Source organism: Ranitomeya variabilis, chromosome 8, assembly GCF_051348905.1.
Source record: "Ranitomeya variabilis isolate aRanVar5 chromosome 8, aRanVar5.hap1, whole genome shotgun sequence".
NCBI classification, from domain to species: Eukaryota; Metazoa; Chordata; class Amphibia; order Anura; family Dendrobatidae; genus Ranitomeya; species Ranitomeya variabilis.
In genome coordinates, this window is record NC_135239.1 from 102626352 (window position 1) to 102638562 (window position 12211).

General features: G+C 43.6%; 1 protein-coding gene across 2 annotated transcripts in view; it reads right to left on the reverse strand.

Annotated features, from left to right (window-relative positions):
- RNF2 (ring finger protein 2) overlaps positions 1 to 12211 on the reverse strand; it is a 31536-nt gene that overhangs the window by 17458 nt on the left and 1867 nt on the right. For both annotated transcript variants that reach the window (XM_077277346.1, XM_077277347.1), the window contains exons 2-3: positions 11967 to 12058; positions 11732 to 11892 (exon numbers count right to left, since the gene is read on the reverse strand). In XM_077277346.1, the coding sequence (XP_077133461.1) occupies positions 11732 to 11892; positions 11967 to 12058 (253 nt within the window). The remainder of the gene's footprint in view (positions 1 to 11731; positions 11893 to 11966; positions 12059 to 12211) is intronic.

Here is a 12211-nt window from a genome sequence, read left to right on the forward strand (position 1 = left end):
TACACAGGCCCATATTCCAAAAATTGCTGTTCTGTCCTTATATTGCTCACATGTGGCCACCGCCGGAACCAGGAACCGCTGATCGGAGGGCGAGCCGGGTGTCACAATGTAGGTTATCAATATAAACAGATTTGAACAGGAGTGGAACAAATACCGTTGTGTGTACATGGCACAGACAGGTAGGCCAGGGTCACACGAGTAAAGATGCTCACATGCAAGGGAATCGGGACGATAATTCTAATGACACTCAGCTCAAACGTTCTCAGAGTTAGGCCGGCGTCACACTCAGCGTAAGACAATACGGTTCGTTTTCACGGCCGTAATACGGAGAAATGTTCCCAAAATAGTGGTCCGAATGTCATCCGTAGGCAGGGTGTGTAAGCACATTTTGCGCATGGCATCCTCCGTATGTAATCCGTACTGCGATATTTTCTCGCAGGCTTGCAAAACCGACATCTAATGGATTTATGTGCTCAAATGTTCGGTAAAACATATATATATATATATATATATATATATATATATATATATATATATACACTCACTGGCCACTTTATTAGGTACACCTGTCCAACTTCTTGTTAACACTTAATTTCTAATCAGCCAATCACATGGCGGCAACTCAGTGCATTTAGGCATGTAGACATGGTCAAGACAATCTCCTGCAGTTCAAACCGAGCATCAGTATGGGGAGGAAAGGTGATTTGAGTGCCTTTGAACGTGGCATGGTTGTTGGTGCCAGAAGGGCTGGTCTGAGTATTTCAGAAACTGCTGATCTACTGGGATTTTCACGCACAACCATCTCTAGGGTTTACAGAGAATGGTCCGAAAAAGAAAAAAAATCCAGTGAGCGGCAGTTCTGTGGGCGGAAATGCCTTGTTGATGCCAGAGGTCAGAGGAGAATGGGCAGACTGGTTCGAGCTGATAGAAAGGCAACAGTGACTCAAATCGCCACCCGTTACAACCAAGGTAGGCCTAAGAGCATCTCTGAACGCACAGTGCGTCGAACTTTGAGGGAGATGGGCTACAGCAGCAGAAGACCACACCGGGTACCACTCCTTTCAGCTAAGAACAGGAAACTGAGGCTACAATTTGTATAAGCTCATCGAAATTGGACAGTAGAAGATTGGAAAAACGTTGCTTGGTCTGATGAGTCTCGATTTCTGCTGCGACATTCGGATGGTAGGGTCAGAATTTGGCGTAAACAACATGAAAGCATGGATCCATCCTGCCTTGTATGGAGCATCTTTGGGATGTGCAGCCGACAAATCTGCGGCAACTGTGTGATGCCATCATGTCAATATGGACCAAAATCTCTGAGGAATGCTTCCAGCACCTTGTTGAATCTATGCCACGAAGAATTGAGGCAGTTCTGAAGGCAAAAGGGGTCCAACCCGTTACTAGCATGGTGTACCTAATAAAGTGGCCGGTGAGTGAGTGAGTGAGTGAGTGTATGTATGTATGTATGTATGTATGTATGTATGTATGTATGTATGTATGTATGTATGTATGTATGTATGTATGTATGTATGTATGTATGTATGTATGTATGTATGTATGTATGTATGTATGTATGTATGTATATATATATATATATATATATATATATATATATATATATATATATATATATATATATATATATATATATATATATATATATATATATATATATATATTCTGTATTTATATTTAATTCAGCGCGATATATGTGAAAAGCCGGTAAATCAATTGCCGGCTTCTCATTTCTCCTTCACAAACCCGACATGATATGAGACATGGTTTACATACGGTAAACCATCTCATATCCCCTTTTTTTTTGCATATTCCACACTACTAATGTTAGTAGTGTGTATGTGCAAAATTTGGGTGCTGTAGCTGCTAAAATAAAGGGATAAATCGCGGAAAAAATTGGCGTGGGCTCCCGCGCAATTTTCTCCGCCAGAGTGGTAAAGCCAGTGACTGAGGGCAGATATTAATAGCCTAGAGAGGGTCCATGGTTATTGGCCCCCCCTGGCTACAAACATCTGCCCCCAGCCACCCCAGAAAAGGCACATCTGGAAGATGCGCCTATTCTGGCACTTGGCCACTCTCTTCCCACTCCCGTGTAGCGGTGGGATATGGGGTAATGAAGGGTTAATGTCACCTTGCTATTGTAAGGTGACATTAAGCCAGATTAATAATGGAGAGGCGTCAATTATGTCACCTATCCATTATTAATCCAATTGTATGAAAGGGTTAAAAAACACACACACGTTATTAAAAAGTATTTTAATGAAATAAACAAACAGGTTGTTTTAGTATTTTATTGCTCTCTCAATCCATCCGGAAGACCCTCGCTTGGCAAAATAATAAACCAACAATATACAAACCTTCGGATGAACTGTCAGGTCCCACGAAGTAAATCCATCTGAAGGGGTTAAATCATTTTACAGCCAGGAGCTGCGCTAAAGCACTCGCTCGTGCCTGTAAACCCCGGGTACTGAAAGGAAAGCTGGGTGATCTGTACTTACCTTGAGTTGCGGTGAGGCGCCCTCTGGTGGATGAACTCATATGAACTCGAGCGTGGGAACTTTTCCAAGGCTGCAGTTCATGAGAACATCCACCAGAGGGCGCCTCACCGCAACTCAATGCAAGTACAGATCACCCAGCTTTCCTTTCAGAACCCGGGGTTTACAGGCACGAGTGCTTTAGCGCAGCTCCTGCCTGTAAAATGATTTAACCCCTTCAGATGGATTTACTTCGTGGGACCTGACAGTTCATCCGAAGGTATGTATATTGTTGGTTTATTATTTTGCCAAGCGAGGGTCTTCCGGATGGATTGAGAGAGCAATAAAATACTAAAACAACCTGTTTATTTCAATAAAATACTTTTTAATAACGTGTGTGTGTGTTTTTTAACCCTTTCAGACAATTGGATTAATAATGGATAGGTGACATAATTGACGCCTCTCCATTATTAATCTGGCTTAATGTCACCTTACAATAGCAAGGTGGCATTAACCCTTCATTACCCCATATCCCACCGCTACAGGGAGTGGGAAGAGAGAGGCCAAGTGCCAGAATAGGCGCATCTTCCAGATGTGCCTTTTCTGGGGTGGCTGGGGGCAGATGTTTGTAGCCAGGGGGGGCCAATAACCATGGACCCTCTCTAGGCTATTAATATCTGCCCTCAGTCACTGGCTTTACTACTCTGGCGGAGAAAATTGCGCGGGAGCCCACGCCAATTTTTTCCGCGATTTAACCCTTTATTTTACAAGCTACAGCGCCCAAATTTTGCACATACACACTACTAACATTAGTAGTGTGGAATATGCAAAAAAAAAAGGGGATATGAGATGGTTTACTGTATGTAAACCATGTCTCATATCCTGTCGGGTTTGGGAAGGAGAAATGAGAAGCCGGCAATTGAATTACCGGCTTTTCACTAACACCACTGCGTATTTCTCGCAAGTCACACTGCTGGTCCGTGTAGAATCCGTATTTTTCTCGCCCCCATAGACTTTCATTGGCGTATTTTTTGCGCAATACGCTGACAAAGGCAGCATGCTGCAATTTTGTATGGCCGTAGAAAGGCGTATATTACGGATGCGTTATATACGGCTGATAGGACCTGACCCATTGGGAATAATTGGGCCGTTTGTTAGGCGTGTTTTACGGATGTATTTTATGCGCTCTTACGTCTGTAAAACTCGCTATTGTGACGGCGGCCTTAGAGAGGAGGTCATTTTACTGTGATCAGAATCTCTCACATGTGAGTATCAGATCCCAGGTGTGGAGGAGACGGAGAGTAGTGAACGTGCTGGGATAAGGCGTTATCTGAGCATGCTCGTATGCTATCCCAGAATCTACGAAGTGCTCGAAAAATGTGTTTGAGTCCCCGCAACTGCATGTCTCGCTGCTGTTCAACAGTCGCAACACATGCAGGGCTGTCCTGTTTGTTAGACAGCCACAACACATGAAGGCTTTCCTGTTTGTTAAGACAGCCGCAACACATGCAGGGCTCTCACGTTTGTTAGACAGCCACAACACATGCAGGGCTCTCACGTTTGTTAGACAGCCACAACACATGCAGGGCTGTCCTGTTTGTTAGACGGCCACAACACATGCAGGGCTGTCCTGTTTGTTAGACAGCCGCAACACATGAAGGCTTTCCCGTTTGATAGTCAGCCACAACACATGCTGGGCTTTCCTGTTTGTTAAGACAGCCGCAACACATGCAGGGCTCTCACGTTTGTTAGACAGCCACAACACATGCAGGGCTCTCACGTTTGTTAGACAGCCACAACACATGCAGGGCTCTCACGTTTGTTAGACAGCCACAACACATGCAGGGCTCTCACGTTTGTTAGACAGCCACAACACATGCAGGGCTCTCACGTTTGTTAGACAGCCGCAACACATGCAGGGCTCTCACGTTTGTTAGACAGCCACAACACATGCAGGGCTCTCACGTTTATTAGACAGCCACAACACATGCAGGGCTTTCCCGTTTGTTAGACAGCCGCAACACATGCAGGGCTCTCACGTTTATTAGACAGCCACAACACATGCAGGGCTCTCACGTTTGTTAGACAGCCGCAACACATGCAGGGCTTTCCCGTTTGTTAGACGGCCACAACACATGCAGGGCTGTCCTGTTTGTTAGACGGTCACAACACATGCAGGGCTCTCACGTTTATTAGACAGCCACAACACATGCAGGGCTTTCCCGTTTGTTAGACGGCCACAACACATGCAGGGCTCTCACGTTTATTAGACAGCCACAACACATGCAGGGCTTTCCCGTTTGTTAGACAGCCACAACACATGCAGGGCTTTCCCGTTTGTTAGACGGCCACAACACATGCAGGGCTGTCCTGTTTGTTAGACAATCTCTGTAAGTGTTGTGGCTGTCGAACAGCCCCGAGACATGGATCAGCGGGGACTCAAACATGTTTTTCGACCACGCTGAAAACAGTTAGCACACGAGCATGCTCTGATAACACCTTATCCCAGCACGTTCACTCATCACTAACGGAGAACTTAAGATGGAGAAATTATCTGTCTGTCTGCTGATGTGGGACTGCACCCGCATGACATCCGAGTGCAGTCTGATGCTTTACATGCACCCACAGACTTGTATGGATGTGCGTTATTAGATTATCGAATGCACCAGCAGTATGCTGGGATTGTTTTCTCATGCCAAATTATCGTGAGGAAAAAAAAAAAAAGGCAGATCTGCACTGGCCCATAGTATAACATTGGGTCAAGGGTTCACAGATAAAACATGGCATAGTACTCGGCCGTGTGAGCGAGGCCTTAGTAGCATTTTCCCAAGATAGTAAGACTAAGTTCATACTGGCCGTTTTTGCTGCGTTTTTTAATGCCAATTTTCAGCTGCTTTTTACAGTACCAGCAAAGCCTATGCGATTTTCAGAAATCTCATGCACACACTATTTTTTGTCATCAGTATTTTGTTTTTTGCATTTTTTGGACACAGAGAATGTTGCTTCTTTCAGCGTTTTTCACCCATTGACTTAAATGGGTGATAAAAAACGCTGAAAAAAAAACTGCACCAAAAACTCAGGTATCATGTTTTGCAGCATTTTCTGTGCCAAAACCTCATTCTTTGGAATAGGACTTTTTCTTTCAATACTAGACTTTACCAGCATGCACAAGAGGCAAATCTAGCATGCCAAAACCGCAGCAAAAAAATAAACACAAGAAAAACCAAAGAATGCATGCTTTTTTCCTGCATCTTCTTTCCTGCCAACAGTTTAAAAAACAACGAAAAAACGCCGAGTGTGAGCTTACCCTAACTGCTGCACTCGACAATCTGTCAGTCCCATAGAAAGTGAATGGAGGCATGTATATCGATTTCTGCACCATTCATACCGGTCATACTCTCAGAAATCAGTAAGATACCTCCTATCATATTCAACCACAAAGTAATAACTAATTAATAAAAAAAACTAACACATTTTAACCTCTTCACCCAGCAGCCCTTTTCCGTTTTTGCGTTTCTGTTTTTCACTCCCATCTTCCCAAAGTCATAACTTTTATTTTTCAGGCAATATTGCCATGTGAGGGCTTACTTTTTGAGGGACGAGTTGTACTTTGAACGACACCATTGGTTTTACCATGTCGTGTGCTGGAAAACAGGAAAAAAATACCAAATGCTGTGAAATTGCAAAAGTGCAATTTCACAGTTGTTTTTTGGATTTTTTTTTTACCATGTTCACCAAATACTAAAACTGACCTGCCATTAGGATTCTCCAGGTCATTACAGTTTTGTGGATATCAAACATGTCTAGGTTGCTTTTTTATATAAATGGTGAAAAAAATATGAAGTTTGTAAAAAAATAAAAAAATTGCATCATATTCCGGGGCGTCTCCATTTTTCATGATCTGGGGTTGGGTGAGGGCTTATTTTTTGCGTGCTGAGCTGACGCTTTTAATGATACCATTTTGGTGTGGATACGATCTTTTGTTAGCCCGTTATTGCATTTTATTGCAATATGTTGTGGCGACCAAAAAAAATGTAATTCTAGCGTTTTGACTTTTACGCTACGTCGTTTACCGATCAGATTATAATAATAATAATAATAATTTTATTTATATAGCGCCAACATATTCCGCAGCGCTTTACAACTTATAGAGGGGACTTATACAGACAATAGACATTACAGCATAACAGAAATCACAGTTCAAAACAGATACCAGTAGGAATGAGGGCAGATTATTTTTATAGCTTGATAGATTGGGCGATTCTGAACGTGGTGGTACCAAATATGTACATTTATTTATTTTTTATTGTTTTATTTTGAATAGGGCGAATGGAGGGCAATTTGAACTTTTATATTTTTTCAATATTTTTAAAAAACATTTTTTTTTCTTTTTTTTTCACTTTTTGCATGCTTCAATAGTTTCTATGGGAGACTAGATGCTGCAGTTGTCTGATCGCCTCTGCTACATACAGGCGATGATCAGATCGCCTGTGTGTAGCAGAAATGCGTGCTTGCTATGAGCGCCGACCGCTGGGTGGCGCTCATAGCAATCCGGCAATGGCAATCACAAGGGTCTCCTGCAGACTCCGGGTTGTCATGCCAACCCCTTGGCAACCCAGGCGCTGATGAGCGGGATTAGTGACGCACTTCCGGTGCTATCACATTAAATGCCGCTGTCAGATTGACAGCTTCATTTAACAGGCTAACAGCCACGGGTGGATCATGATTCCACCTGCGGGTGTTAGACGCACATTGTCAGCTATTCAAACAGCTGACATGTGCTGGAGCCCATATCAAAGGGAGGGACACGGCATGCGCTGTACATGTACGGTGCATGTCGTGAAGCGGTTATAATCACTTAAAGGGAACCTGCCACCCCCCCCAGGCGTTTTTAACTAAAAGAGCCACCTTGTGCTGCACTAATGCTGCATTCTGTCAAGGTAGCTCTTTTAGTTCGGGTCCCTGCAAACGCTGAAATAATCGCTTTTATAATGTGCCCCTCATACCTGAATTTGTCAGGGGGCATGTCTTTTCCCCCTGACACAAACGCCTCCCAGCCGTCACTCATGGCCTCCGGGCGCCTCCTCCATTTCCTCCCTGAACGTCCCCGGCGCCTGCGCTGTAAGTTTTTTTTTCGGGCATGCGCAGTTTGTGCTGCCCTTCGAACTTACAGCGCAGGCGCCGGGGACGTTCATGAAGGAAATGGAGGAGGCGCACTAATGCTGCATTCTGTCAAGGTGGCTCTTTTAGCTAAAAACGCCTGGGGGGGGGGGGGGGGAACAGGTTCCCCTTTAATGGGGTGGTCCAAAACTAGCATTTGTTTTAGTGCTAAGTGTTTGTCCATTTAATGTTATAATCTAATCTCTCCTCCAATAAAGTCCCTAACGTGACTGGTGGAGATGCTCTCTGAATGCTGGGTTATCTACTTACATACAGACTCACAGTGCACACTTTTCCTAGCTTGTCACTTCTCATCAGACGAGTCTCATCTCGGTGAGTTAGCACATGGTCACTGTGCATACTGCATGGGGACAAGCCCCTGCTTAGCACACATCGGAACGGATAGCACATGCTCAATAGAAAAGGGCAGTGACTACAGACTCTGACCCCTGATGACGACTCGATTCATGTTCCCTAACAGATGAAGACTTTATTCTAAGAGACGAAAGGCATTGCTAGGTCCTGGAAACGAAAAAAGCCTTAACGTGGCTTCCAGGTATACATGAATTGGTCAATTTATGCGCTAAGCTTTCTTATATTTCTAATGCAGTAATGCATTTCAATTTTCATATTTGCATGCTATGGTGCTAGAGAGTGCAGCCTTTTTTGTTTGACTCGATGAATATCCCAGCTTGCACTGGGGGTTTTCAAACGAGGAGTCATCACACAAAGCAGCAAAAAAACAAAAAAAACAAAACAAAGCAGGGTGGGCACAAGATCCCATAAATCCCATCCACTTTGCTGGAACTGAAGGATGCTGGGATTTTTGCTCAGTGAATATATGCTCATTGCGGGAACTAAACTTTCGGTTACCAAAGACGCAAAGCTTATAATAAGTGCCCTGACCGTTTGTCTGGAGTTACACTAGGAAGCTGCTCACTAGTTTTCCTAGTTTAACCAGAAAACCATTTGACTCTTGGACACACAGCAGGGTTCGGAAGGGAAGGAGCGCCATTTGTCTTTTGTAGCGCAAAATTGCCTGGAATAGCTAAGTGATCTCATTTTGGAAACCACATTCCTCATATAACTTATGTAGAGGTGTGGGGAGCACCTTGAACCCACGGGTGCTTCACAGAATTTTATAACACAGCTGTAAAAATGAAAAAAAAAATTTCCACAAAAATGTTGCTTTAGCACTAAATTTTAAATTTTCACAAGGTTAACAGAAGAAAATTGACCACATAATTTGTTATGCAATGCAATTTCCCCTGAGTATGCCGGCACCCCATATGTGGTGGAAAACTACTGTTTGGGCGCATGGCAGGGCTCGGATGTAAAGGAGAACCAATTGAATTCTGGAGTGCAATTTTGGACAGAATAGATTGCGTATGTCATGCTGCATTTGAAGACCCCCTGACAAATGAAAACAGCAGAAACCCCCACAAGTGACCCTATTTTGGAAATTACACCTCTTGAGGAATTCATACAGGGGTGCAGTGAGCACTTTTAAACCTCAGGCAATTCACAGAATTGTTTACCATTGGGCTGAGTCATTGGAAAATTACCATTTTTTCCACTAAAATATTGCTTTGGTCACAACTTTTTCATTTTCAATAGGAGACACTGAACGATAAATTTTCTCCTCGGTATGCCAATGCCCAATTTGTGGTCAAAACTACTTTTGAGACACAGTGCAAAGCTCAGAAAGGAAGAAGCACCATATTGGAGCTCAGATGTTGCTGGAATAGTTTGAGGGGGCCATGTCACACTGGCGAAGCCCCTAAGGTGCCAGAAGAGCGGAACACCCCATAAGTGACCCCATTTTAGAAGCTACACTCCCCAATTAATCTAGAGGTGCAGTGAGCATGTTGACACAACATGTACCTCATAGAATTGGGTGGTGAAGAAAAAATAATCCCATTTTTAACCACAAAAATGTTTGTTTTGGCCCCAGATTTTACATTTTCAATGGGTAAAAATGACGCCAAAATTTGTCCCACAATTTCTGCTGAACTTGGAAATACCCCATATGTGGCTGTACTTAGCCATACAGAGAGACTCGGGAGGGACAGAGCGCTATTTGCCTCCTGGAGCGTAGAATTTTTTTTATTTTTTTTTGCTATTTATGGTAAAATTGATAAGGCAGCTTTGTTCTACGGGTCAGTACGATTACTGCAATACTAATATATATATATATATATATTTATTTCACTTGGGCGCAGATCCTGGCAGTGAGAGCTAGGTCTCGGCTATAACGTGAGCCGAACTCCTGACGGCGATTGTGTGGGCGCAGCTTCTGTACCGTGCACAATCACCATGACCTCAGTGTGCGCTAATAGTGTGCAGAAGCATTGACACTACCTATGCTTCTGTAGGACAGTGCAATCACACGATTGCTGGGTGACTGCCAGCAATTCAGAAGTGACCCAGATCAGCTCTGTCAGTGTCTTGTCTCTCCAGTGGGCTTTATTCCCTTTTACTTGGGGTTCCTATGGATGGAGCAATTCAGTGGAATAAAATATACATACAAAAAAAAAAAAAAAAATGTTCATCACAGATCTTTGTTGAAAAAAGTAAAAAAAATAAAAAAAATGTCCACACAATGCAATAACAACATTAAAAATGAATAGTAAAAAGTCGCTATTGTGAAAAAAAAATAAGATTATTTTTTCATACATGTAACAAAAACCCTACACAACGGGTGTCCATATAACTAATAATCTGGAGAACTCATTCAAGAAGTGATTTTGGTGTACAAGGTGAGTAGTTGAAAGTATCAAAGTTCTTTATACATTTAAATTGCAAAAACTATATACCGTATATACTCGAGTATAAGCCGACCAGAGTATAAGCCGACCCCCCTAATTTTGCCACAAAAAACTGGGAAAACTTAATGACTTGAGTATAAGCCTAGGGTGGGAGATGCAGCAGCTACCGGTAAATGTCAAAAGTAAACATAGATACCAATAAAAGTAATTGAGACATCAGTAGGTTAAGTGTTTTTGAATATCCATATTGAATCAGGAGCCCCATATAATGCTCCATAAAGTTTATGATGGCCCCATAAGATGCTCTATATTAAAATATGCCCCATATAATGCTGCATAAGGGTTAATAATGGCCCCATAAGATGCTCCATAGACACATTTGCCCAATATAATGCTGCACAAATGTTGATTATGGTCCCATAAGATGCTCCATAAAGATATTTGCCCCATATAGTGCTGCACAAACGTTATGGCCCCATAAGATACTCCACACAGACATTTGCCCCATATAATGCTGCACAAACGTTAATTATGGCCCCATAAGATGCTCCATACAGACACTTGCCCCATATAGTGCTGAGCGTCACTGCAGAAGACGAAGACAGAGCGGCGCCCGGAATGGGGAGCAGGTGAATATCGAGCAGCACTCCCCCTCCCCAATATACTCACCTGCTCCTGGCGCGGTCCCTGCAGGTCCCTGGTTCCCCAGCGCCGCAACTTCTTCCTGTAGTGAGCGGTCACCGTTACCGCTCATTACAGTAATGAATATGCGGCTCCACCCCTATGGGAGGAGGAGCAGCATATTCATTACTGTAATGAGCGGTAGCATGTGACCGCTCAGTACAGGAAGAAGCTGGGTCGCCGGGGAGCCAGGGACCGCGCCAGGAGCAGGTGAGTATAATTAGATAGCCCCCCCCCCCCCCCCCCGACCCCTGGGTATGACTCGAGTATAAGCCAAGAGGGGGACCTTCAGCCCCCAAAAATGGGCTGAAAATCTTGGCTTATACTCCAGTATATATGGTAAATAAAATACATAAATTATAAAGTAATTTTTTATGTACCCAAAACAAAGCTAAAAAAAAAAATACAATTTATCCTGCATACAGTAGAACCTCATTAAGACATGGATTTAAAAAATACAAAACTTTAGCTCCTCAAAAGAGAAGAAACAAAAACATTTGGCAGGTTAGTAAGGAGTTTTCAGGCTTCTTCATCAAGGGGTCAAAGATCATCTTCAATTATTGTAACATAAATGCTCCAAATGCAGAAAATAAAAAGAAAGGCTGCGGCCCAGCGAGGTCCGGCATTACGTACCCACTCCTGAGAGCGGTGATGATGCAGTCGGCACAGAAGCGGTGCAGACATTCCTTGGTGGTCATCGTGTTCTTCAGCATGTCCAGGCAGATGGGGCACATCAGCTCACTGTGCAGGCTTCTCGGGGACACTACAATTTCTAAGCCATCTGTAATTGCTTCCTGTGAAAAGATACGTGACCGATTAGAGCGCAGAACAGGAGCAGTGAGGGCTCGCTCCTCCGGCATCTCACTACCTGTGGAGTCCTCTGCAGCTCGTAAAGGCTCAGCTCCCATGTTTTGCTCAATGGTTGAGCCCCATTGGTTTGAACAGCCTGAGACATAGTTACTGAAAAAGAAATGACACCAGAATAGTGTTAGTGTGCAGCACCTTCACCAGGTCACTGTAGGGTTAAAGGGATTACCCGGGACTTGGCTTTTCTTCCCACTGCACTAAGCACTTATAGGCCGGTAGTTCTCTCTTCTCACTCTGCAGTTACGC